Raw genomic sequence first — 27834 nt, forward strand, 5'->3', positions numbered from 1 at the left:
TAGGCTAGAGCTTAGGTTTTAAAAATTATGTCAGTGGCATCAGTTATGAGAATAATTATTATGATGATACTTTTCAGATTTTACCAAGGAGAGCAGATAATTTATAAGTTGACTCATAGGTTCTGTTCCTATTTCCCTTTTAACTTTGTACTTATGGCCTTCATTTCACTTCATTTTACATAACATCACAATTACCTTCACATATCATATATTACCGGGAGAGATTCCTCTTGGTGATCTCCAATCCCTTATAATGGCTTTTGGAGCTGGAAGCACCTTAGACCTTATCAGGTTATACTCCTTTTCATTCCAAGGGGATAAGATCAATCAGAGGTAAGTTTCTATCCAAAGTCATACCACTAGGGAGTGTCAGAGCTGGAAATAGATAGAGGTCTAAACTCTAAATCTCTACAACAATATGCTATTGCTTTATGAAACTCGGGTCTATAACTGGGTGTATCATTAGAACACAGATCGTCTAGAATTCTCTCATCATTAAGGAGAAGAGAAGCCACTTAGTTTAGAGTTACACTACTGGGAAATTCAATCATCCAGAACATACCTGTCAAGCCGACAACTGACACAAATTCCCTGAATTTGAATTCCATTGACAATATTTCTACTCCCTCACTCAGTGACTTAAAAAAACTTCTTTTAATAAATAATTTTAATGAGATTGTTTCTGTTTCTACATTGATTTTAGAGTGGGAGAAATGGGGAGAGAGAGAAAAACATTGATGTGATGTGAGAGAGGCACCTTGATCCATTGCGTCCTATTCACCTCCTGACTGGGGATTGAACTCACACCTAGGTGTGTGCCCTGACTGAGAAGCGAACTTGTGACCTTTTGGTGCATGGACAGAGATTGTTTCTTTGGTTTCCTCAAGGCAATAGCAGGTAGAAGCAGGTAAGAGAATGGAATATATATTCTTTAATGGATATCAAAGGAATAGGTGACCCAACCAAAGTCACTGGGCAAGTATTATGGGCTCGTGCATTCAAGGCAAGGTCAACATCTACTCACTTTACCATCCCTCTGACCCCCAGTGCAGACAAGTCAATCCGTATGTTTCTGAGAAAAAGTCAAGGAAGTATATGATGCAGTTGAAAATGATTCCCAAGATATGATAAACTTTGTTATCTAGAAAGTAGATATAAGTAGAAAATTCATCCCCAGATGATTTGGGATAATTGAAGTTTTATTCTTGGAAATTGGTATTATTTCAAAATTTCATGCACTTGCATTTAAACCTTGCCTTTAAAAAATGTAGTGACCCTACACTAGACATGAAATTAATTTTAAAGCAAAGAATTGCTTTGTGTTACCTTTTGGCTTAAAATCTTCACTTGGCCCCAGAATAATTTATTTTTCATATTTCAACTGGAAACTCACTTAAATTGTGTCAGTTAAACTGAGTTGGAATGGAGAAAGTATGTCATGGTCTGCAGTATCAACATGAAGATGCTGCTTTTTAAAAAAAATAAGATGATCAAATATCTGCTTGTGTCCCTATTACCTATCATGCTCCTGCTTGAATGAGGTAGATACTGATAATAAACTACATTTTAGACATGGGTACTACATTTTATTCTAAGAATTGATGTCAGTTTGAAATATATATTACTTTAAAAGATAAATTAGTGGGTGACTGCTTTATAATAAGTAATAAAAGAAATTGCAGCTTTGAGTTAATGTCCTCAGTGTCACTCAGACTCCCTAACAAAATGATCCCAGTGCAGTTATCATAGACTGATCTTGAGTTTCTCTGACTCTGAAAAATAAGGGGAAAGGCCAACATATTTTGCTTAATCGAAAGGAGAAAGTGAAATCTCTTAGGACTACCTGGGAATCAGGAAAAGCCCCAAGCATCCACTGGGTACCCAGGGATTTATCATCTAGAAATCTCTGCAGGTGATGGACTACTGAATCAATGGTCTGTTCATTGTCATAGGCAACTGTGGAACATCAGTTACTGGACCAACTACTGACCTGTCTCACAAATAAAGAGATTCTTGGACTATATCTAGAAGATCAAAATGTATTTCTAGCACCTCATGATGTGCCTGAAGTAAGACAGCTTCAGTTTTGTCTTTTTTTTTTTTTTCTTACCTACAGTGATGTTGAAGGCTTAACTTGCTCTTGGATCCACTTGTTCATCTTTCTGGCTGTCCAGGGTATCTGTAGAGCCTTCCTCCAACACCATACTTCAAATAAGAAAATCATGTCTAAACACTATGACAACTTTTCTTTTGAAAAAAAGAAAATATTAGCATCAGTTTTCTATATGGAAATGTAATTTTTAGTACAGCCTTTATTCTCATGAAACATAAGTTGACTAAGATCAGGAAAGACAGGACTCGTAAATGTAAAGTACAATAAAAAGAAATGGCTGGTGTCTTGATTGGTACCCTCAATGTAAAAGGCATCACAGTTTGCATATTTGAAATATACTACTGCATTACAACCAAAAATTATTTTATTGGCCTCGTTATCCTCCATTTTTAATAAACAGATCCCTGCAGTGTAGCAATATGCATTAAATATTTACTTAAGCATCTACTCCCTGAAAATCTAATTTTCTAACCAAACTGTTGTAATGCAATTTTGAAGAATAGTTAGAAAACAAAGGAGATTTAGTTGGGAAAGTGGTTATGTCTTCAAATATTTTAAGAAGTACAAAAAGGAGAATAAATTATTTTGTGTGGATGGAGTAGATAAATCTAGGATGGAAGGATAGAAGTTGCAAGGAGGTGTATTTCAGTTTATAGGGAGACTTTTTCTTAAAAATTGAAATAAGATAGAACTTCCTGAGCAGAAATGGGCTCCTCTGAAACCAGTATGTTTTTTGCAGTCAAGGTATCCTGACAGAGAAGACCAAACTCTATGCCACGAGTGTTAAACTGGGTTTCCAACTTCCCTTTTTAAAATTCTCACCCAAGGATATTTATTTATTTTAGAGACTGAGGGAGAGGGAGAACAAGAAAGAGAAACAGAGAAGTGGGAGAGAGACATCGATCATTTGTCACCTGTATGTGCCCTGACCAGAAATTGAAACCACAACCCAGGTATGTGTCCTGACTGGGATTTGAACCTGCAAACTTTTGGTGTACAGGAGGATGCTCCAGCCAACTGAGCCACCTAAGCAAATCTTTTCAGCTTTGTGGGCCTTACTGTCTCTGTCACCACTGCTTCACTGTAGTTGTAGAGTGAAAGCAAGCCTCCATAATATATGATTAATGTACATGGCTGTGTGCCAATAAGACTCTATTTACAAAAAGAAGTACTGGGCCAGATTTGGTCTGGGAATTGTAGCTTGTCATCCGTGTTACCTCTTATTTCTGAATTAGGTGGGAGCAGGACCTAGACATCAACCAACTCCCTTTTATACTTAAATTTCAGTGATATTAGATTCTTTGCTCGTGGCATAGGTACCATTTGCTAGAAGATCCTTTCATGTTTAGCTATCCACACTCACCTGTTATTCAGTTGTGCAGCGAGGCAATTAAAATGGAGAAAGTCCCATTAGATGAGGTTTAAGCTTCATTTGACTCCAAAGAATGGGGAATGTGATGAACATTTTTCAAAAAGGAAACCTGAGTACGAATTGTATGGCCCCAACATGAAACGGTTAATATATTCAGTAGCTGGACACAGGAATGGCATGCTCATGGACCATGTTGACAGGACAAAACGCTGAAACCTTTGGCAGAAAGCTAAAGTCAATAGTGAAGGCAAGTGAACACGGCCTGCAGAGCCCAGCAGGGAGGCTGCCGACGGGTGGCCCTTTGTCAGAGGCAGGAGACCCTCGGCCCGGAAGCTCGGAAGCAGCTGTGCCTTCAGGTAGAGAATTTCTATTATTCCCATTGCTTCCAAATAATGCAGGTTTTTTTTAAAAAATTAAGTCTAGTTTTTACGTTATGAAGAAGCCACTAATTTGTTTTATTTGCCTGCCTATTTAGAAAGTGTTGAAGAAACTGGTGTTCTTATATGTGGACACATTTAAGTGTTAGCTATTTTAAACTCAAAGAATATTGACTGATTTAAAAATTAACAAATGCGCTTGAATATTTTGTGAGCTTTACTTGGGGAATCTGGAACGATATTATTGCCATTATGTACAATAATTTTCTTTGTGCTCAACTCAAGAGGGTTCACAACTGTTTAGTTCCCTTCTACCAATTCCCTTTCCATAATTATGAACAACACCGGTGACAAATGAGCAATGAACACAAGTATTCCTCTGGATGTCTCAATTTGCATCTTGTGTCGAGTCTGGGGCACTAAATGTGTAGGAAACCCATGTTCTCTATATGGTAATTGTGTGCTGAGATTCACCATCCACACATTGAAAGGAAACTCTCTGTCACCTTAGATTAAGGCTCATGTTCAGTAGCCCTCACCCAGCAGAGTCACACATGTGCTGCTTTCTCTTTTAGGATGGTTCCCTTCAGGCAAGCAGCTTATTTCACTTGCCTGTTTGCTACAGTCTCCTGTGGTGAGTGGATTATCTACAAAACATCCAGTTATGAGTGTGGGAGGGAAGTTAGGAAGGACCGGGCACCACTGGAAAAAGCTACTGAACATAGAGCTTTGGGGAAGGAGCCAGGCCCTAATATGTCAGGACGCGTCCTTTGAATGCTCAGTATTTCCCATGAAACCTCAAGGCGAGGAGCCCAGGAGTGGGAGTGCCTCTGGGTATGTGTTGGCAGAAACTTCTGTTTGGAAAGGACTCCCTGCAAAGCAGCTCAAAAACAATCAGCCTTCTATCAACATTAGTTAAAAATCAACTCTGTCTGAATGTTCCAGAGTGCCAGGCATTTTAAAGTGCCTGCGTCCAATCTGAGTATCCTAACAGGTACACAGTACATACTTTGATTCTTATAGGCAACCTGTGAACCATTTCAAAATTGAAAGTTCCTGTTTTAAATTTAATTCAGTAAGCCATCCATCTGAGTAGCTCTAGTTTCAACAAACCAGTAGTTTTGACCTTATTTCTCTCTCTCTCCATTCCATGAAATTTTCAGGGAATTAGGATGAGTATGGACACTGTTTCCCATGATTCCTGGTAGAGCGGTGTTTTGTCTGTGCCGCCCTTAGGGGTGGATTTGGAGTCAATGTTAACTTAGGATGACGACACCACAGTGCTGTTTCCTTATTTCTCAGATGTATGGCTAAGACAAACTCCTCTTGGGTAAAGGTTGTGTTTCTAAAGAGAGATAATTTCTTCAGGAAGAAGCTTTTATTTTCTAAACCACAACTCCCCTCCATCGGTCCACTCACTCTTCATTGTTCTGTGCCATAATCATCTCCACGTACAAGTCCACTGATGCTGAGGATTAGAAGCCAGAGATGCCCTGGACCATGGCCACTACAATTTTCTCTTTATGGAAAAAAAATTATATATGCTCATGCTAGGAAAATGGAGGTTCAAGTAAGCAGAAAATGAGAAACTACATATTGTCTATAATCTCATCATTCAGAAATGGCTATTTTTAAAGGTGTTTTGTTTGATCTTTCATTTATTTTTCTACACATGTCTACTTACACATTTAACAAAGATGTTATTAATCATAGATATTTTTATTACTCACGTTTCTTATTTATAGCTATCTTCTCGTGTGAATTTGTATGTCATATTATTTGAAGCTTAGTATTCCCCCCATTCATGTTATTTTTGTATGCAGGTTTCTGCACACATATGCAGTTATTTTGGTAGAATAACCTTTTAGAAATAAGGTAGAAAGGTGTGGGTATTTTGGAAGGTTTTATGCTCTACATTGTGAAATTCACTTCCAGAAAGGCTATTCCTACGCTGACTTTCTCCCCAGCACATGGGAGGGATCATTTCCCCACTTAGGCTGACTGGAATATTCATCAGTTGTTCCTCTCCTGGCACCTCCTCACCTCTCTGGAGCAGTCGCCTAACTCATCTCTGGGAGACCGCTGCCTCCCAGTTAGGGTCCATGCGGTTGTGGCTGTGACCCAGGCAGGCCTGACCCAGTAAGTGCACACAGCCTGCTGCCTGAGGTGACCTGCTCAGAGCCACCGCCTGGCAACGACACTATTGTTTGCACTTCTAGAGATAATACTGATTTTTTCCCCTTCAAACTGGACTTGAGCTATGGGAGCACACAGAGGCCTAGGGTCTAACACTGTCTTGCCATTATGTGGAGCAAAGGCGACACTGAAACAGAGCAATCGTCTGCAGACAAATGGTGTTATGATAGGGTCAGCTGAGCCCCACGCCCAGGTCTGCCTGAATCCAGATTCCCCATGGACTCTGGGGTCTGAGCCCATACATTTCCTTTGTTCTCAGTTACGTTGAACTTTGAACTAGGCTTTTTGTTTGTTTTTTTATCATTTGCAACTAAAGTCAGTACCTCAACACAGGGTACTTAGATCATTTAAAATGTTTGCTACTCTGGTTAGTAAAATGGCATCTAGTTGGTTTAACTTGCCTGTATTTATGATTCTTAACAATTTTTCATATACTTAATCAGTCGCTTGTTTTACTTTTGCAAATTACCTTTTCATATCCTTCACCCAATTTATAAAAATCAGAGTCCTTTTCTTCTCCTTATTGATTATGTAATTTTTTTAAAAAACAAAACCATATAACCCAAAGTCTATGGACACAGGGCCCAGTGTGATATAACATAACTTTATGTTATGAGATAACTTGTGTAACATTGTTTTACAGACGCTCTAAAATACAATACAAAAAGCCTCTCATCATGTTGTCATCATCATCACCAAACTATGAGGATAAACAAGAACACTCACTAGAACTTTCTTTCTGCTTCTCTCCAAAGTTAGTGTATTTTTAGCTGCCCTTACCCGTGGCCAAGTCACCTGGCACTTAACAAAGGCTCAGGCCCAGCATGGGGGCTCTCAGCTAACACCAGTCATTGTGTGCACCCTTTCTGTGCATTGAGATGGGGAAGGTGGTAGCTTAGTAATTATGAATCAGCCGGCCGAAAGCACCAGTCGCCTAAGAAGCAGGCCCTCCTGCATACTTGGCACTTGTATTCCCAGAAGCTCCCGCCTAAAGAGCTCTCTGCTCTTTCTAAATATAAACCTTACCCAAAGGCAAGTCATCTTAGCCACACCTCTGAGAGGGAGAGAAGCAATTTTGTTAGGTTGGGTGTCATAATAGAGCCCAGGGCTAGAATCCTCAGAGGAGTTGGACAGTGCAGAGGAAATTTAAACTTGAGTGTTAATGAAATACATGTGTCTAAGCTGTCCATTCCCTGAAAGACAATACAAAAATAGACATGGTTAAAATTGAAGCGTGACTGCTGCCCTAAGCCATGGACAAAGTTGTTACGTGAATATCCTGTGGTTAACGGACAGTTGACCAGCCAGAGGGAACGCACTACTGGAGTTGGAAAAGCTTATTAAGCAGACTTTGAAGTGGGTCTTTCCAGGAAAACCCAAGAGTATAAGAGTAAAGATAACAACAATAATATGTGGGATGCAGGGTACTTTAGAACTATGAACAATTCCAAACAGCAAACACCTCCAAATATATTTTCAGCTTGGCATATACATGCATTTGCTTAAATTATCTAAAAACAGAGCTTGTAGAAACTTAGCCAACACTGCCTTGCACTCATGCCTAAAGTAATAACTGTCCAATAACTGTTAATCTGTTCGATTAAACTGAGATGAGGAAGAACATTTAATATTGGACAATAAAAGGGAACAAGATGGGAAGTTCGAAAGGCCAGATACTCATTAGCCCTGTGGATCACGGATAAGTCGGTACTGCCCTGAAACCCAGTTACTTAACAGCTTTCTTAAAAAAAGAAAAAGTCAGATGCATCTGATCAAGCCTGTCTCCAGCTTCCCTTACAGAACTCTTGTGAGAATCTAGGGGGATGTTTGTTAAGAAAGTGTTTTGAGCCCTAGCCGGCTTGACTCAGTGGATAGAGCGTCGGCCTGCGGACTGAAGGGTCCCAGGTTTGATTCCGGCCAAGGGTACGTGCCTGGGTTGCGGGCTCAATCCCCAGGTGGGGTGTGCAGGAGGCAGCCGATCAATGATTCTCTCTCATCGTTGATGTTTCTATCTCTCTCTCCTTCTCCCTTCCTCTCTGAAACCAATAAAGAAATATATATTTTAAAAAAAGAAAGTGTTTTGAAAAGAGACCATACATCATTATTTTTAAGACATGGTATTTTCATAGCATGTCAGGCAACAGGAAGAAGCCAAGCTAGGAGTGACTTTTCTTGGCAATAATTTATGTGCAAACTATTATATGATTTAATAAAAATGCCCCCAGTGTTTTTTCATATAGAAGTACCCATAAAATGCCTTTTAATCATAATTTGTTCAAATAGTGGCCTTAATATGTTTTATTCTGCCCTTATACTTAAAGTCATGTTGCACAGATCTTTGGGTATTCCATTGAGGAATTAAGAAGGATCATGCCCTAACCAGTTTGGCTCAGTGGATAGAGCGTCAGCCTGCAGACTGAAAGGTCCCAGGTTCGATTCCAGTCAAGGGCATGTACCTTGGTTGTGGGCACATCCCCAGTAGGAGGTGTGCAGGAAGCAGCTGATCAATCTTTCTCTCTCATCGATGTTTCTAACTCTCTATCTGTCTCTCTTCCTCTCTATAAAAAATCAATAAAATATATTTTAAAAAATAAAAAAGAAGGATCAGAACACAGATACATTTCTATTAAAAGCATTATTTGCATTTGTTCCAAATTAACGTGTTTTTTCAATGATAATATCACAGGATGCCTACCTCAACAATATGAGAATGTCTTCTTCAGAGGCGGGATGTGACCGCCATGTACACCCTGAGTGCCCATCACTGCCAGGTGATGTGCACCTTCCACCCCAGGTGTTTGCTATTCAGTTTTCTCCCTGCAAGTATAACTAATGGCACAGATAAAAGGTAAAAGGTGATATTTCCTTATTGGGGAAGCCAGTCATTTTTCAAAATGGAAGCAGTTGTGTGTAAAGTGGTGCAGCATCTCACAGGGGTATGCTTCTCAAATGGGGTTCAAGGAATCACCTAAAGTGGATCTTACAAAAGGAATTTCTTAAGCTGAGTCCCAGACCTACTGAACGAAAGTTGCAGTGGCCTGGAAATCTTCATTTTAAACAAGTGCTGCATTCACTTAAAGTAGTAGAAGCTAGTTGTTTTCTATCAAAGGTTTATAAGGAAAATGCTTGTGAATCACTGGGTGAATCGATTGTTTCAATAAAGGATTTAATAACAGGTGTATATTTCACGTGCACAAGGAGTCATGGTCACAACTGTCGATAGCACAGTCTTAAGTAAATAGAATGGAAAGCAAGCTTTTTGTTGAGAATATCTATACTAATAAAAGCCTAGGTGGTCCTCGAGTCCTCTCACGTGATTTCATCACAAGATGGCTGCCACAAGATGGCTACCACAAAGATGGCTGCCACAAAGATGGCTGCCACAAGATGACCACGTGCTCAGTGTAGTATATTTTCACATTTATTGTATTTCCTCCTTATGAAGTTATATATTGGTTACTTCATAGGTGAAATTCAAAATATCCTAAAAAAGGCAAATATTACTCTGGTAACAAATGGAGAATGCCAGAAAAGATATAGAGATTATGAAATAACCAGATGATCTGTGTTGGCCATAAAGAAGGGGGAAAAGATGTTTGTAAGGTAATGTCTTCTGTCATAAAATCATGCAAACTTGAGAAAATCCATTTCAAAATATATTTTCTAATAGAATATGTCATTACTTTTTTAAAAATCAGAGTTAAATGATCTTATAATTTCATATAAAACCTCTAAAATTTTATACATATATAAAAACCATGGGTGGTGTTCATCACGACCACAACCACCACGACCAAGCAGAAGGAAGTCAGTCCTGCAGGGGTTGTCTTGGCAATAGCTTTGCCCTCCCCCAAGCTGTTTCCTGGAGCTGTTTCCTGTAAGGGCAGGGTTTGAGGCAGGAACCCGCCCTGGGAGCATGGAGGCATCTCTTTCTAAAGTGTGCTGCGCCAGCACGGGCTGAACCTGAGTGGGGGCAGCTGAAAGGCTTAGAAAAGACAGACAAGAGAATGAAAGCCGGGTCTCGGTGGGAGGCTGCTTCTCTGAGAGACGGCGCCCACCCCCACAGCCATGCCTTATTTTATAGCAGATGCTACGAGGCAAAGTAAGGGCATGACCAAGATGTTTACAACATTCTCCTAGATTTCAATCTTACTCAACTACACGCACCTGAATTCTATCAAGCCTACATCACTCAGGCACGTGGGGCCACGTGTTCAGACCATAGGTTCAAACTTACAACTACAGCTGTTGGTTATAATTGTGCTGGGAGGGCCCTGCCCTCCAAGCTAGGACTTGCACGTGGCAATGAGACAACTCTGCCCTCTCATAAGTCCAAGGCTTGAACCTGTCCAAAACGCTGTAGCGGCTCCCCACAATAAAGTTTTTTTTTTATAATATATTCTATTGATTTTTTACAGAGAGGAAGGGAGAGGGATAGAGAGTTGGAAACATCAATGAGAGAGAAACCTCTATCAGCTGCTTCCTGCACACCTCCTACTGGGAATGTGCCTGCAACCAAGGTACATGCCCTTGACCGGAATCGAACCTGCAGTCCGCAGGCCGACGCTCTATCCACTGAGCCAAACCGGTCAGGGCCCCACAATTAAGTTTTAATTCTGTTTCTTTGTTACTGATGTTGTGGCACCACCCCATAACAAAGAAACAATTTCTGGAGGATGAGGCGCAGAATTAGGATTTTAAAAAGATTCCCAGGTGATTCTAAAATACAGCCAAGGTTGAGAACCACTGCTATAGATAATATTAAAAATATATCTCAATGTGAAATTCTTTGTCCAAAATATGAGCACATTCAAAAACTAAATGAAGAAATTTTGGATATACTCAATGGAGATTATCACACATATTTGAGCGATGATTCCATTGGTTCCACAGATGATGCTGAAAAGGAAAATTTTCCCATCAAATTTCTTAATAGTATTACTCCTTCGGGAATGCCGTGTCACAAATTAAAATTGAAAGTGGGTGCAATCATCATGCTATTGAGAAATCTCAATAGTAAATGGGGTCTTTGTAATGGTACCAGATTTATTATCAAAAGATTATGACCTAACATTATCAAAGCTGAAGTATTAACAGGATCTGCAGAGGGAGAGGCTGTTCTGACTCCAAGAATTAATTTGTCCCCATCTGACACTGGCCTCCCATTTAAATTGATTTGATTATGGTTTCCTGTGATGCCAGCATTTGTGATGACTATTAATAAATCACAAGGACAAACTCTAGACAAAGTAGGCATATTACTACCTGAACCTGTTTTCGCACATGGTCAGTTATATGTTGCTTTCTCTCTGGTTTGAAGAACATGTGATGTTACAGTTAAAGTTCTAAGTACTTCATCACAAGGGAAATTAGTCAAGCACTCTGCAAGTGTTTTCACTCTTAATGTGGTGTCCAGGGAGATATTAGAATAAGTTTAATCACTTTATCAGTCATTGTTTGCATTACTGTTGTTTTTATATCATGTTTTTGTTGTTTTCATATCATGTTTTTGTCATTTTTATATCATGCTTCTGTTGTTATATCATTTTGTTACTGTTTATTTATTAATAAATTTATATATTATTTTCATATACATTTTACTAATTTCCTTTCAACTCTCACACTTCTATTATAGAGAAAGGACAAATAGCAATATTAAAATATTTCTGCTAATTAATTCCCTTTTTAAAAAAATATATTTTATTGATTTTTTTACAGAGAGGAAGGGAGAGGGATTGAGAGTTAGAAATGTCCATGAGAGAGAAACATCGATCAGCTGCCGCCTGCACACTCCCCACTGGGGATGTGCCCACAACCAAGGTACATGCCCTTGACCGGAATTAAACCTGGGACACTTGAGTCCGAAGGCCGATGCTCTATCCACTGAGCAAAACTGGTTAGGGCAATTAATTCCCTTTTAATGTGCATGAATTTCATGCACCGGGCTACTAGTATATATATAATTTATATAACATTTGTCACAATCTGTGCAGGGACATGCTATATTTAAAGGAGGACAACTGTACTTACAATAAATATACTGAAATGTAAGAATATTAAGCTTATTTTTAAAAATGTTTTTATTGCTTTCATGTTGGGGTCCAGCCCCAGCAGGTCCAGGGGTTCCCAAAGGTGTGGACGGAGTCGGCGAAGAAAGAATGACTCGGAGGCAGCGTTCAGTTGATCAGCATAGTTGGGTTCTCTAGCCAGGTTCTATCCAGGATCTCCAGCCAGGTTCTGTGTTTTATTGTCTTGTTACATTCGTATTTATACCAGTTGATTTTAATCCTGTCAATTTCTATTCCAAATGTTAGGGTGTTTCTTATCTCCATTCCAGGGAGTAAAGATTATGTAGTTTAAGGGTGATTGTTCATAGTTAAAGTGATTAACTACCCGCCTGGCAATTAGTTAAGGGGTTTTATTCCCTCCCTAACTTCAGGGAAAAATCCCTACCTGGGGAAACAAACTTTCTCGGAGAGGTGACCTTGGTTAAAACACATAGCGCCAAGAAGGTGAGCAAACATATTAAGAACAGTATGCCATATATGCCAGACCCCTTGAAACATATGCTGTGCAGATGTTTCTTCCCTACAGCAACTGTGTCAAGCAGCAAGGATGGACCAGCTTCTGGCACTTTCAGAAAGAGGAAGGGAGAGGAAGAGAAGAATAGAAACATCAATGATGAGAGAGAATCATTGATTGTCTGAATATTAGGCATATTTGACAGTGAAATGAAAATGTCAACATTTCTTTGTCGGACAATACATTATTGAATTACATAATTTTCGTCATGTTCAAGAGCTAATGAGCCATATTACATGCCTGTAGATCTATAAGAAATCGGACGTGTGTGGTGTGTGTGGTGTGACTACAGAATGTTAAAGGCACGTCTGTCATAACCTTCTCTCATTTTCTTTTTCTGCCCACTGTGACACAGGGAGATTCAGGTGGCCCTTTAGTTTGTAAACACCATGGAATGTGGCATTTGGTGGGCATCACCAGTTGGGGTGGAGGCTGTGGCCTCAGGGAACAACCAGGTGTCTCCACCAAAGTTACTGAGTATGTGGACTGGATTTTAGAAAAAACACGGGGAAGCGATGGACAGTCTCTGATGAAGTCACCGGCGTGAGGAAGCTCCTCAGAGGTGGGGAGGAGCCCAGTCTGAAGTGTAAGTTTTGCAACGTGGGTTTCATTCAAACACTGAGCCTTGGGGCTCTGATCTGCAGAACCGTGAGAGTGGTATCTACCTCGAGTCCCTGCCATGGGGAGAAAAAGAGACATAGCACAGAGGCATGCTTCCACTATTTGCTAATCCCACTAATAATGGAGATAACACTGAATGTCTCCAGGATTGTTTGGTGTGAAATAAAGTGGCGAAAGAGTGTGATTAAAGAGTGTTTTTTTCCTGATTGTGAAACAGAACCAAAGAAAACAGTTCAGATTCTGCACAGTGCCTGGTGCCGTTCTAACCTCCCTGCTTGTCTGGAACTCAGTATATCTCAGAGATAACAATTCTCTGTGCATCACCCACGGGGTCATTAACCTTACCATTGCCCGCCTTACTGGGGGTGAAGCGCCAGTAAGCTCGGGTTTTTTTGGACAAGTGCAAGGGAAGAAACCTGTGTAACATCTGTTTTTCTAAGAAAGAGGTGAGACATTTCATCTTGGGAGAATGGTGATGCATCTTTTCATTTTGACCTCTTGCTTTGCTGACCCTGGAGTGGCCACAGGCTCCAGGCTGGCCATGCTGGGACGACCTGTGGGCCTGCAGGTGTCTGGTTGCAGCTCCTGCCCTGGGCTTATCGCAGCCTTCGTGGAGGGCAAGGAATCTGCTTGGCTGTGGGTTCAGGGGATATCGGGATTCATGATAGCAATTTGGAAGTATTATTAGGTATAAAAACTCTCATAGCGCTCATGGTAGTAGCACATAGCCCTGGAATGTAACACGCCCAGCCAGCGTGGCTCAGTGGTTGAGTGTCCACCTACGAACCATGAAGTCATGGTTTGATTCCTGGTCAGGGCACATAACCGGGTTGGAGACTCAATCTCCAGTGTGAGGCATGCAAGAGGCAGCCAATCAATGATTCTCTCTCATCATTGATGTTTCTATCTCACTCTCCCTCTCTCTTCCTCTCTGAAATCAATTATATATATTTAATCTATGTATATATTTCATCTACTATACCTATTAGATGAAATATATACAATCAAATATATATATTTAATCTATTGAACACAAATTTCCAAGTTGCCCATGATAACCACACTGATACCGGGTGTGCTACATTAAGCTGAAGTACGTTCACACAGAAGTGACTACAGAAGTCACTATTTATAAAATATTGTGTAGGTTAAGTAGAAAAATAGAAAAGTTGCTAAGAGAGATCGAGTTTTTCCTTCCACACTCAGAGACTCTCAGTGGTAGGAAGGGCTAAAGTTGGGAGGGTGGGGCGGGGGGGGTGGAGGGGGGCTGAAAAACCCCCACAAGGTATGGGTTCTTCACAAACCACACAATAAGCCACTGAAGGGTTAAATTTCCTCTGGAGGGAAAAATATCCAGATTTCGTCAAATCTGGCTGGGTTCCAGGAAATGAGTACAAATCAACACAACCTCATCTTTTACTTGGGCATGTAATCAAGATATTGGTCTTTGTTGGATGCTGCTTTATGTTGAAACAGGAGAAAATGGTTGGCAATAAAAGTCTTTTATCTGTGGCCCTTTGGTATTGATAATCTTATGGGGCCTTTGGACAGTGCTGGCAGGGTCACTGCTGGGCTTTTGTAGGTCAGGGCAGGACCTTGTTTGGGCAGAAATGAGAGGAGAGTTTTGAAATGGGACCTCCCCTGGGGTATGAAGGATGGGTTTAACGTTGCCAGTGGAAGCCAGTAGTACTGGATCGATCTCTTTATTACTAACAACATCTTCATGTACAGGGGTGAACAGAGGAGTCCTCCCACAGTCAGAGCCTTTGGGACTGAGAAGTGGGTAAGAAGCTAAGAAGGTGAGAGACTGCCATGGCTTCAACTCTCATGAGGGAGACTGAGAGTATAGAGAAGGAATAGGCCACGGGCAGTGCCACCCTGTAGTGAGTAGGCAACAGAACATGGACTTGGATAATGGACTTCACAGGTACACATCTGATAGGAGGACAGCCAAGGAATCCAATGTCTTGTTTCCTTTTTCACCAAGGTGTGAGAAACCTCTGGTTGGAACTTAAAGCTCCTATTTTAATTACTAGAGGCCCGTGCATGAAATTCATGCCAGCCCCACTCCCAATGGCCACCCACCCCCATTTCCCTGTTCACCATTGGGCAATTGGAGCCTGCAAGCTGGTGGAAGGGACCAAGAAGTTGGCCAGTAGGCCCTGATTCAGCAATTGGGGCCTGTGGGCTGGGGGCAGCTCCTGCATTGAGTGTCTGCCCCCTGGTGGTCAGTGCACGTCATAGGGACTGGTCCTTCTGCCATTTGGTTGATTTGTATATTATTCTTTTATTATATAGGACTAGTAGCCCAGTGCACAAAATTTGTGCACATTAAAAGGGAATTAATTAGCAGAAATATTTTAATATTGCTATTTGCCCTTTATAATAGAAGTGTGAGAGATGAAAGGAAATTAGTAAAATGTATATGAAAATAATATATAAATTTATTAATAAATAAACAGTAACAAAAGGATATAACAACAAAAGCATGATATAAAAATAACAAAAACATGATATGAAAACAACAAAAACATGATATAAAAACAACAGTAATGCAAACAATGACTGATAAAGTGATTAAACTTATTCTAATATCTCCCTGGACACCACATTAAGAGTGAAAACACTTGCAGAGTGCTTGACTAATTTCCCTTGTGATGAAGTACTTAGAACTTTAACTGTAACATCACATGTTCTTCAAACCAGAGAGAAAGCAACATATAACTGACCATGTGCGAAAACAGGTTCAGGTAGTAATATGCCTACTTTGTCTAGAGTTTGTCCTTGTGATTTATTAATAGTCATCACAAATGCTGGCATCACGGGAAACTGTCATTGAATCAATTTAAATGGGAGGCCAGTGTCAGATGGGGACAAATTAATTCTTGGAGTCAGAACAGCCTCTCCCTCTGCAGATCCTGTTAATACTTCAGCTTTGATAATGTTAGGTCATAATCTTTTGATAATAAATCTGGTACCATTACAAAGACCCCATTTACTATTGAGATTTCTCAATAGCATGATGATTGCACCCACTTTCAATTTTAATTTGTGACACGGCATTCCCGAAGGAGTAATACTATTAAGAAATTTGATGGGAAAATTTTCCTTTTCAGCATCATCTGTGGAACCAATGGAATCATCGCTCAAATATGTGTGAAAATCTCCACCGAGTATATCCAAAATTTCTTCATTTAGTTTTTGAATGTGCTCATATTTTGGACAAAGAATTTCACGTTTAGATATATTTTTAATATTATCAATAGATATAGTATTTCCAAAGGTAGCTTCAATAATAGTTTCATTACAAATCATTTCACAGGGGATTTTAATAATATCCATTCGTAAATTAAAACTGCTATCAAGTCTGCCATCTCCAAGTTTTACTAACAATTCACTATAAGCAGAATCCTCTGATCTCATATTTTTTGTAAGACACAACTTTCTGAAACATCTCAAATACTACAGTACTTTCAACTCGTTTGTACTATGGCTGCTTGCATAGCATGTGGTACAATACTGAGACATTGTCAAAAATACCCTCCAAGAAGGAGAACTTTCCCACCAAATACAACATTCAAATTTCTCTTAGTAATCTGTCTATGGTGTTTATAGCATGACTGGATGCCATGGAGCATTCATCAATGATGGGAAGCTGGGCCTTTTTAATAGTTTTACTAACTTCACTGTTTATATGGAGTCTAGAAATTGAAGTTTCATTTAGTGGAATGGGTAATTTATATTGGGAATGAAAGGTGCTTCCACCGAGAAGTAAATTTGCAGCAATTGCTGTAGATGCTGTGGGTAAAATAGTACTACCACGACCTCTAATAAAATGTATTAAAACTTTATAAAGATATGCCTCCACGCTCCAAGGGCAGGTTCCTGCCTGAAACCTTGCCCTTATCGGAAACAGCTCAGGGAGGGCGTAGCCATTTCCAAGACGACCTCTGGAGGACTGACTTCCTTCCGGTTGTTTGAGCTTTGGACGTGGTGTTACACCCAGGGTTTTTATATAAATAGATTATTATATAGGATTGTTGATCTCTATCTCCTCACTAAACTGTGAACTACTTGGAAGGAGGTCCCCTTTCATATTGCATGTCGATGGGCATTGAGTACATGTCTAATGAATGAATACATATTTATTTTAAAACAGAAACTCAAAGAAATAAAAGTATTAGCTTGAGGGCATGGCAAGTCTAGAACCCGGACCAAGGTTGGCATTTGGATCCCAGGTGATGGCCCATGCCATGTGTCCTCAGACTGTGAGAAGGACAAAAGATGGCAGGGCATTTGTCACCACCATTAGTCATTTTCCTTATCGACTAAGGCAGTGGTTCTCAACCAGAGACAGTGTTGGTCAACATGAATTGACTTACATATGTGCTGTGAAAATGTTATTTTTCTTTAATATGTTTTACATGATTCATATATATTTCCCTTTTTGACCATTAGAAATCTTTGTCTCCTCAAAACATCTAAAAGCGGATTACCAAGTACACGAGAACAGAGCTATTTCTGGTTTCAGTCCACAAAGCTGCAGGCACAGCATCCCAGGTAAACAATGAAAACACTTTCTTCTGGTTGAGATCACTTTTTTCTGAGGAGACTGATGGGAGCTAAGGTTTTGTGTCTCTGATGTGTGATTTGCTGTCCAGTGATCTGCCACACTCCATTTTACCGTGACACTGATTTCTTGGGAGAAGAACTGGATGTTATTGATGTAAAAGGACATAGAGCCTGCCAGACCCCGCCAGGGCCTGGGATTGACCGTGTCCCCGCCCGCAGGTGCGCTGGGGAGCTCTGGGCTCTGCAGCCACCACCCCACAGGGCCAGGGGCAGGTCCTGGGGCAGGGACTGGACTTTGGTTGCTCTGGGGCCAATGGGCAGGGAAGAGGGGGTCCCTAGGGCTTCTACCGCGCGGCTGGCGACGGAGACCCTGGGGTAGGAGGTGGTGAGCAAAGCATGGGGCTCCCCGGGTGCAGGGGGAGTCAGGCACCAAGGCGGGGAGGAGGGGCAGGGTGGGGGCCGTGCTCAGCGCTGTGCCCGCTGGCCCGCAATGGCAGCGCCTTCCGATTTGCTGGAGGACACAACCGGGAAGGGGACCGCCAGGGACGCTGGGGACACAATCAAGGTCTTGAAGATTTTGGAAAAGAGAGACCCGAGGTCCTACACGGCGACCTTCATGGCCCAGAGTTGGAAATGCTGTCCTCGCTGCTGCTGGAACCTCAAGACCACGGGAGCCGGGCTTCGGGGCTCCATCCACCCCTGCTCGCAAGGATCCTGAGGAGGCAGCCCCAGGTGGGGCGGGGCGGGGCGGGGCGGGGCGGGGATCCTGGGGTTCCTGTCTGCTGGGGGTCCCCCAGGAGCCTCTAGTGCGCTCCCCACGCAGAGGAGCGTCTCCAGGCGCTAAGCCCCAGAGCCCTGGAGACCACCTTCCCGACGCCCAGATGGCTCGCGGGGCTGAGGCTGCAGGGGCAGCGGGGCCCTCTGTCCCTCTCTGTCCTGGTGCCCTGAGACCCCAGCGCCCAGGTGCACAGCTGCCAGCGCCACTGCGGGCTGAGGGTGCGGATGGGGCCTCCGGTGGCGGAGTTACCCCCAGGGGCCTCCAGGAGGTGCTGGCGGTTGCTAAGCTAAACAAAAACCCTGCCTGGCTCCCTGCTAATTGGGCCTGGATTACAGCTCCCACACAGCTCAGGGCTGTGTCCACAATAGGTACCCAGGCTCCCCTCTTGGATACCTGCCTTAAAGAAACACTGACTAATTTCTCCTTCACCCTTTGAGCTTCACCCAACTGGCCAGGCTCTGGGCTGAGAGCGAGGAATTTGAATAGAGGGAGATAACTCTGCTTCCAAAAGAGCTGGAACTGATCTAGTCTGACAAGACCAACTGTGCCGGGGCAGGGGGCGGCCAACTCTCTGGCAGCAGGGAAGGCTGGTAAACAAACAAACAAACAAACCCCAAACTCCTGTATTCAGGGGAGGGGACTTGGAACAGCAGTGCCCACTCCTCCCCCCTTCAGGGCCAGGTTCAAACTGTGCCACTAAAAATGACACAGCAGGCGCCTCACCCAAGATCTTGGAAATAAGATGGGGCCCTGACAGCTGAACTAGTAACATTCACATACAGTGTATGTGGCTAACACCCATCTGAGTGGACCAAGAGACTTAACAACTACAATGTTTCAGAACCCAAACTATAATCAAATCCATTCCATACAAACCCCAAGGCAGATATGAGAGGTAACAGCTTCTTATTAAGGGGAATACATTTCGTTTTGCGAAATCTGAGGAATTCTATGTGAAAGATAGAGTGTGTGAGTGTGATGATCCACATAAGTGTGGGGTCACTTCTGAGCGAGATTACAAAATAAGATATTGACAGGGCTTATCAATTAATGTTCAGGAGATACCTTTTCTGATTTGGGGCAGGGAAAGGAAATGGATAAATTAACTGACATTCATGAATATATACTTTAGTCTTGTGGCTAGTTACCAAACAGGATTCTGAGCATTTGTTAATTTCCATTGGCAATGCTAAGTTTTGTATTTCCTTGTAGAGACCTAACCAATCTTCTACCTATGACATCTACATTCTGTCAGGATCCCTATTCTGAATCCAACTCCCACAACCAAGCATGTCCTGGGCACTTTTCTACTTCAAGGGTGTGCTCAGCACTGAGTTGGAAGAGAAGGGATGTTCTCTTCCCACAGAGAGGAATAATCTGCTTCCTATCACACTAGGTGTCAGGTGAGGGCCCCAGGACACAAGCACAGCAGATAGCGGCCACCCCACTCAGCACTAACTGGGGGAAAGAACACTCATGTGCTTAAGAGAGATGAGAGGCGAGGCTGATAAGGCTAGCCAGGGCCTTGGATGTTGGAAGAGGGAAGAGCACACAGTTGTCAGCGTGCAACACACCAGCACACAGTGAAGAGTCAAAATGAAGGAAACTTCTGAGAGCAGCGAGGGAAACTAGAGGCAGAAGTCTCAGGGTCAGAGCAGGGAAGCTGGGCTAACTTTGTCATGATGCAAGGACACCAGAACCTTCCATGTTTCTCATATTTTCATTGTTCCTCTTCCCTAGGAACTAATCAGGTAGCCGTAGAGGAGTATGAGGTCAGAACATTGGACTATTTTCATAGAGTACTCATTCAGGATTGCAAACCTGTGTCCTAAAGATTGATGTTTCTTTCATAGAACAATTAAATCCTCAATATATTAGGTTACTCTCAATGCAAGTAGAATCATTTCTAGAATATGCACTTTCAGTGTTTAAACTGCTAATTATCTGATTGATTCTGGGCTCTTAGAGCTGACCAGCTTCGCAGGATGGAGCCCCACTAACCTGATTCACAAAATCCTTGGTGCTCTCTTTCTCACCCACAAACTGCCTTCAAAATAAATATACAATTTCTAAGCCTGGGAGTCAAGGTCCATTCAAGCTGGTCCATGCTCCTTGTGAACATTAACATTGTCTTGTCATGGTCACCCTGAGCCACCCTGTGCTCCAAGCAGGGATCCCCTGCACAATTTCTTGAACCCATCATACCCTTCTCTGCTTCAGAGCACTTCCTGCTCATGTTGGCTTGAACCCATCATACCCTTTCTTGAATCCATCATACCCTTCTCTGCTTCAGAGAACTTCCTGCTCATGTTGGCTGCTGCCGGAAGCACTCCGCCCTCCCCCTTCTCCACTTTTGAGGGTCGTGGTTATATATTCCTTGTTTTGTCCACAGAGATGAGCAGAGAGTCAGATATAGACAACTCTCATAGTTTCATAGCTGTGATAGACTTTTAGAGAGATGAGATCTACTTAAAGATATTAAAGAAAATATATTAAGCAGATGAAATAATATCAAAGTACATAAAATAAAGAATGTAAGTTCTTCTCCATGGACATCTCATAAGGTTGACCAGTGTTTTTCCTCCCAGACATTAGTCTAGCTGCAGAGAACTAAATTTTATTTTCCCCCAAAGATGGCATTACATTATGTACTCTATTCTGCAACTTTAAAAGTTTATCTTTCATTTACTATTTCCTCTTTTAAAATATATTTTATTGATTTTTTACAGAATGGAAGGGAGAGGGATCGAGAGTTAGAAACATCGATGAGAGAGAAACATTGATCAGCTTCCTCCTGCACACCCCCTACTGGGGATGTGCCTGCAACCAAGGTACATGCCTTTGACTGGAATCGAACCTGGGACCCTTTAACCCCAGGCTGATGCTCTATCATCCCCTGAGCCAAACCGGTTAGGGCTCACTTACTATTTCCTAAACCTTTTCCATGTCAGGACAGATGGATGACTTTAAAAAAAATCAGTTGGAGAAAAGCCTTAAGCATGTTTCTCTCTGCCCAGAAGAGGCCCTGCAACCGGTACAAGTGCTGCCTGTAAAACGCAGGGAATTGAGCAAAGTAGGATCCAGGGCATTTCTCAATATAGGTCATTTTCCGTGGCACCTTCCCGATCACTATGGACCTGCTCCTAGAGAGGGACACTCCTAGCCCAGCGCCTCTGTAGGGAGGATCACCTGTAGAAAAGAGAACCAGAGTCAGGATTGGGGTCCTGCTACCTGAAGAAGGAAAATTCCTAATCAGTGAACACAGCCACGGGCAGAATTGGGGCATCCTTTTCACCATCATTCCCTTTCCCTTCCTTCCTTCCATAGGCTCAGTGGTTTGTCTTTTGAGAGTTACTTACTTCATAATTACTGTTCCTTTATCCAACCCCCACTTTGCCAGCATCTCTTATCTCTCCCACTTCCAGAGACCTTGCCCTTCATCCTCTCCACCCGCCCCATGTTCTCTTGGTCCCGAGGATAATTGGGAAACCATTGGGATCACAAGAACATGATTCAGCTCTCCCGTGACCTGATGACGAACTTTACCTGCTCCCTCAGGTTGGAGTCCCAGGTCAGAGTAGGGAGCTGCTCTGAATGACCCTGATGCGCAGCCAGGATGCACCCCACCTCCCAGGAGAGCAGAAGACACTCCTGGTTGCGCAAGGGAGCATCATGAGGCCAGGCGCCCAGCCAGGGAAAAACTAACCCCCCAAACCGAACCTCCAACCCGGTGCCCCTTTATTTCCATTCTAAAACGTACCGCTCATTCCCGTTAACAGAAGTCAGCGCACCCCAGCCCCAGTGCGCCTCTCCATCCTGAAGTTGCCCCTAATTGCACCCCATTCTCCTCTCCACGCCACTCAAGTGCCTCTATGTCTTCTCAGCACTCTCTGCCTTCAGAATCCGCCTTCCGGGCTTTCGTTTCTGCTGGAACCAAACAGAGGCCCGTGCGCGTTACTAGGCGTTTGTCTGCAAAGCAACCGGCGGTGCTTTCCTCCGAGCCGGGGAGGCTCCAACCCAGTCCCGAGGGGGCAGGCGGTCCCTGCACGGGAAGTCCCGTTTCTGGGCGCCTGGGCTGGTGCCTATGGGTTGCGAGAGGAGGGAGAGGCGACTGGGCCGGGCGCCACCTCTTCCCCCGCCCTCCCAGCCCGCTGCGCCCGCCCCCGGGAATGTCGGGACTCCTCCCAGGCCCTGCACTTTAAAGGCAGGGGCTGGACCCCGCCCTGGCCCCAAGCACCGGGCCCCAAGGTTCTGGGTCTTAGTCCCCGTGCAGAGCCGACCGCTGGCGCGATGGTGGCCGTCTGGCTGGTGCACGTCGGGCAGAAGCTGCTGCTCTGGGGCGCGCTCAGCGCCCTCTCCCTGGCGGGCGCCACCCTCATCCTGAGCTTCCTGCGGATGATGGCGAGCTATGCGCATAACTGGCTGCAAATGAGGCCCATCCCCACCATTTCGGGTGCCTATCCCTTCCTGGGACACGCGCTGATCCCGAAGCGAGGAGGGAAAGGTAAGGGACTGGGCGCCCGGCCAGCTGCATCCCCGCCACGGGCTGTTGGGCCCCTTGCAGGGAACTGCCCGCTTACCCGCCTGGATAATGGGTTCCCAGTTCTCTCCATAAGTGCCGTGTTTCTAAACTCCCGTCCTTCTGCCTTTTTCTCTTCTCATTGTCACAACTCCTGGCTGCTGCTATCTGAAAACAGCGCCTGTTGCCCTAGCCGGCGTGGTAGGGTTTGATTCTGGTCAAGGGCATATGCCTGGCTTGCGGGCTAGATCCTGTGAGGGGCGTGCAGGAGGCAGCTGATCAAAGATTCTCTCAGATCATTGATGTTTCTCTCTCACTCCCTCTCCCATCCTCTCTGAAATCAATACAAATATATGAAAAACAACAACAAAACAAAAACATTGCCTGTTTTTGCTCCTGTCTTTACTGTTAAAGTCCTAAAGGCAGAAACAACTTATAACTTAGTCTGTCTGTCTATCTATCTCCCACCCACCCACTCCCCCTCGGCAAAATAAGGGACGAGAAATGCACTCCAGACCAGAGCCTCTCCCTGCAGAAATCACAAGACTTGACCACAACTATCATTCCTCCTTGGCCCTTCTAAGGAGTTACATACCAACATGAATTATGATGTTAAAGTCATACAGCAAGTTTCAGAAATCTTATTTGTTAAAGAGTGAATTGTTGTTTTTATTAAAATCATCTTTTGAAGAGACAGCTTTATGTTATGTTATGATAGGGGTAGAGGGGTCACTTTAAGTTAGAAAGCTCCTAAAAGCCCCTGATGTTTGCATCCCCCATGAGGGAGGGTGAGTTAGATCTTAGCACTTCATCTTCGTGCCTGGATAAGTTGAGATGCCCAGAACTGGAAAGATTTGCCCCAAATGACATATTTTAAAATGAGCCCAGAACTAGAATCCAATCACCCCTCAGCTTAATTGAAGACGTTTTATAGACTGAACATCAATTCCAAAGCTTAAAGGGTTATTTCTTTTCCAATTTCTTTTTCTCCAAATGAAAATAATGCTGTCATTTCAACTTCACAGAAATACATGAGGCCTCATGGGAGAGTGTTACCAAAATACAGAAAATGTTTCTGGCAGAAGAAATCCCAGTAAACTTTTAACCAACCAGACATCAATGCGACTAATGTTGCAAGTGATGCAGCAGGTTTTGATATATGAAAACTACATTTGTAAACATCATCATGGCGAGCACTAAAGGCAGAGCTAATCTTCCCTTCTACCCAAAGGCTTTATAATATTAAAAAATAATGGTGTAGAAATATAGACCCCTCCTCCCCAACAGGAAATGATATACTTAAGAAATCTCATCATAGGCTTTTGGGGGAATTTTTCTAAGAATGAAATCTCTAGTGAATAAGATCCATTTCAAAACAGACTGTGAGTTATTGGATTATTTAAAGTAATTCTCCTTATAGTTACTTCTGGAGAGGAGAGCATGCTAACACATTATCTTTCTCAAGGGGACTTTTTAATGCATCAACAACTACTGGATCTGAGCATGAGACCAACCTTTGCTCCCTTTCTGCTTGTAACCAAATTGCTTGACTTTGACAAGTTGTTTAAAACTCTTTAAGTTAGAGTGTGTTACCCTTTACTTGTAAACGTCACTATATTATAGTTACATTGAGGATTAAATTTAATGTGTGCATTTTCTAGACCATTGTCCAGAACTTGGTATGAGTCCATTTTTTCATTGTCAATCATGCACTTATTTGAGGCCCTCTTTTGTTCGAAGCATTGAGCTCAGCAAAATTGAGCATAGCACAACATTTAAAGGTATATTCCCCACCCTCAATACCCTTGTGTCTTATACAAGAGGCTAGGCCTTTTATTGTGTGGCTACCATCCACATTCTGGCTTCATAAGTCTCACCTGGAGAATTGAAATGGCCTTCCAACTAGGCCAGTGGTTCTCAACCTTGGCTGCACATTAGAATCACCTGGGAATCTTTTTACAATCCTGATTTCTTGGCCTCATTCTCCGGAAATTCTGTTTCTTTGTTATAGGGAGGGGCCACAACATTAGTAAAAAAGAAACAATTTCCAGAGGATGAGGCCCAGAAATCAGGATTTTAAAAATATACCCAGGTGATTCTAATGTGCAGCCAAGGTTGAGAACCACTGAACTAGGCTGTTGAACCCTGAATTATGCTTTTTCAGTCCTTTTTGTCAACACCTGCCTTCCCCAGCTGCTCCCTGCCATTGGGCCCGCCTGAGGCCTTCAAGCCACGGATTTTGATTTCCCTGTCTCCTCTGTCAGACCAGAGCAAGGCAGTGTTTATGGCCATGGTACGTATATTTTAACACTGTTTATCTGACCTACCTCTTTTCACAACAATTTAGCCAATGGTTTGACTGGAAGGCATTTTGAATCGGCGTGATGAAATGCTGATGATGGCACATTGTGTGTCTGGGTGCCTCGGGTACAAAGCCAGGCCTATATTTACCAGCGCTGTGATATTGTGCAACTACTTAGCTGTGCACAACTTCCTCAGTTGTCCACTGACTTCTGTAATAGTGCTTCTCATCTCACTGTGGTGAGGCATAAAAGACATAAGGCATGGATAACCCTTAGCTCTGGTCTGATGTTTACTTACCTTCTACAGCAAATAAACATGACAGAATGAATGTTAGCCATTTTAGAAGATTCATTATTAGGTTTTGAGGGGCCCAAATGTGAAAACACTTTAAACAGTTACTACTGTTTATTCAGTATCACATGCAATGGACATCCCTTCGCTTTAGCCTCTCTCCCGCTGCACTTTGAGCAGCTTGCTCTGAAGCCCAGGAGTGGGGGAAGCTGAGGGATGGGAGAAGGAGCAGGGATAGGTGAGTATGTGAACATTTATTGGCACGAAAAAGAGCTGCAAAGTTTAATAGTTGTTTTTTTATGCCATGTCCATCTGTCCGTGTGGCCCAAATTCCCTTGTTAACCCTTTGTGGTCGTTTGTCTACTCTCAGCCACCACAGCAAGGAACCGTACGAATCTTAACTCTATTCATTCATGTATCAGTTCATAATTTCTCTGAAAGCTCTTAAGTGTCTAAGCGACCTTGTCACGAACCAAAACATTGCCCTGACAAATCAGAGATATCGAAACTCAATATAAACAGACGTGGTCATTCCACACTCCCCATGCAAAACACCGTGGCGAGTCAGTCGCCTTTTGAGAGTGAAGAAATCGACAAGCTTCGGAGATACTTCGCAGAATTTCAAATAAAGCTTTACAAATTACGTTTAACTGTAATTAGGCATTCTCGCTTGTTAAGATATTTCAAAATAATACTCCAAAATGGCAAAAAGAAAGTTACCGAAAGAAGTGTACTGCCAATCTGAAAGTAACAATGAAGAGTTTTATTTTGGCACCTTGAATACTGACTCTAACATAGAAAGTGATAACGTTTGTAGTGATTCTACTAGTAGAGACGTAGTTCCAAAAAAGAATTAATAAATCTTGTTTATCCTTCATAATCTTGCATGTTATGTATCACTGCTCTTTCAATGGAAATTAATCCTGACCAGTACGACACCCATGTCGAAATTTAATACGACCGCAAAGGGTTAAAACAACCCGTCAAAATCTCAGGTGCCATCCATATTAGTAGCCTCACAGTGCTGTGGGCATTAGTCCTGCTGCTGTCAAGGGGGCATTCCCTTTACCTAGAAGAAGCCTGGGTACCACATGCCTCCCAGCTAGTCTGCTCTTCTTATCCCTCCCTCCCTGGATTTTGCCAGCAATCTCAGGAGAGTGCCTCATTTCCTAACCTAATTAGAAAGCCAGTCCTCCCCTGACTTCATGTTGTTTGACTTGGGCTCTGTCTAACCATTGCCAGCTCTCTTCTCTGAGGGCTGGACCCTGTACCCCAATCCTTTAGTCACTGTGTTCCCCCACCCCACCCAACCCCCACCTCTGGGTCGCACTCATCAATTTAGTGTTTCCTGACCTGACCCAGAGTTTTGTCATGTTTGACTTTTCTGAATGCTGGGCGCATTCCCCAGATGGGGCCTCTCGGATTTCAATACAGAAAGTGTTAACTCCCAAACTTTCCTCCCTACTTCAGTGTTGTTGGGATTACTGGTCACCATTTCCCCACACCCACTATAAGGACCAGCCATAAAGCAGGACCAGGGCCCCTAACACTGTCTGCATCTAATTCCACCCCCAGAATCTTCCTGTATCGTTGGAATTGGAATACCAAGTTCTTCACAGATCCCACACACCTCAGTGTTATTGTCCTAAAACATAACTCTGTGGTTCTAGTACTCATCAGGAACATTCAGTTATTGCCTTGAGGCTATAAAAGAAAATCCAACTTCTTTAGCCTTCCACACTCCAAGCTTATCTATCAATGTTATCATCCACATCCTGTGCTTTGGCTAAATCTATAGGCAATTTTCAGACCTCCGTGCCTCTGCTCTGCTATTTCTGCTGCCTGGTTTACCCTAACTTCCTTTTTCTTCCTATGAAAAGCCAACTCATTCTTTTATGCTCAAATGCCATCTCTTTCTTGGAATTTCTCCAGTCCTTTCAATGAAAATCAATAACTCCTCAGACTTAACCTTCTAATTTAACACCCATTTCATCTGATCTGATACTGTGATTAGTACCACAGTGACCATCTCCTCTGATTATAAATTCCTTGAGAGTAGGAATCTGATCCTTTGGTTGTACACGTTCCTTGCCTGTGGAATCCATGACT

At 42.8% G+C, this 27834-nt stretch overlaps 1 protein-coding gene and 1 long non-coding RNA gene across 3 annotated transcripts in view; both read left to right on the plus strand.

Moving 5' to 3' along the window:
- The first annotated feature begins 3719 nt into the window (after positions 1-3719).
- Positions 3720-13415, plus strand: LOC139004839 (uncharacterized). The gene is made up of 3 exons (XR_011470614.1): positions 3720-3841; positions 4438-4496; positions 12996-13415. It is a non-coding gene; the product is annotated as an uncharacterized lncRNA (long non-coding RNA).
- Positions 13416-22838: 9423 nt separating this feature from the next.
- Positions 22839-27834, plus strand: part of LOC139005923 (cytochrome P450 4V2-like) — a 33667-nt gene continuing 28671 nt past the window's right edge. Inside the window, exon 1 of one of the 2 annotated variants that reach the window (XM_070408236.1) lies at positions 22839-23115. In XM_070408236.1, coding sequence (XP_070264337.1) covers positions 22902-23115 — 214 coding nt within the window. In that variant the 5' untranslated portion in view covers positions 22839-22901. Of the gene's footprint in view, positions 23116-25328; positions 25424-27834 lie in introns of those variants that run through there. The other variant, XM_070408235.1, reaches the window with a different exon arrangement.

The sequence above is a fragment of the Myotis yumanensis genome, unplaced genomic scaffold, assembly GCF_028538775.1.
Source record: "Myotis yumanensis isolate MYYU_CA2020_CCGP unplaced genomic scaffold, mMyoYum1.0.hap1 SCAF_3, whole genome shotgun sequence".
Classification (NCBI taxonomy): domain Eukaryota; kingdom Metazoa; phylum Chordata; class Mammalia; order Chiroptera; family Vespertilionidae; genus Myotis; species Myotis yumanensis.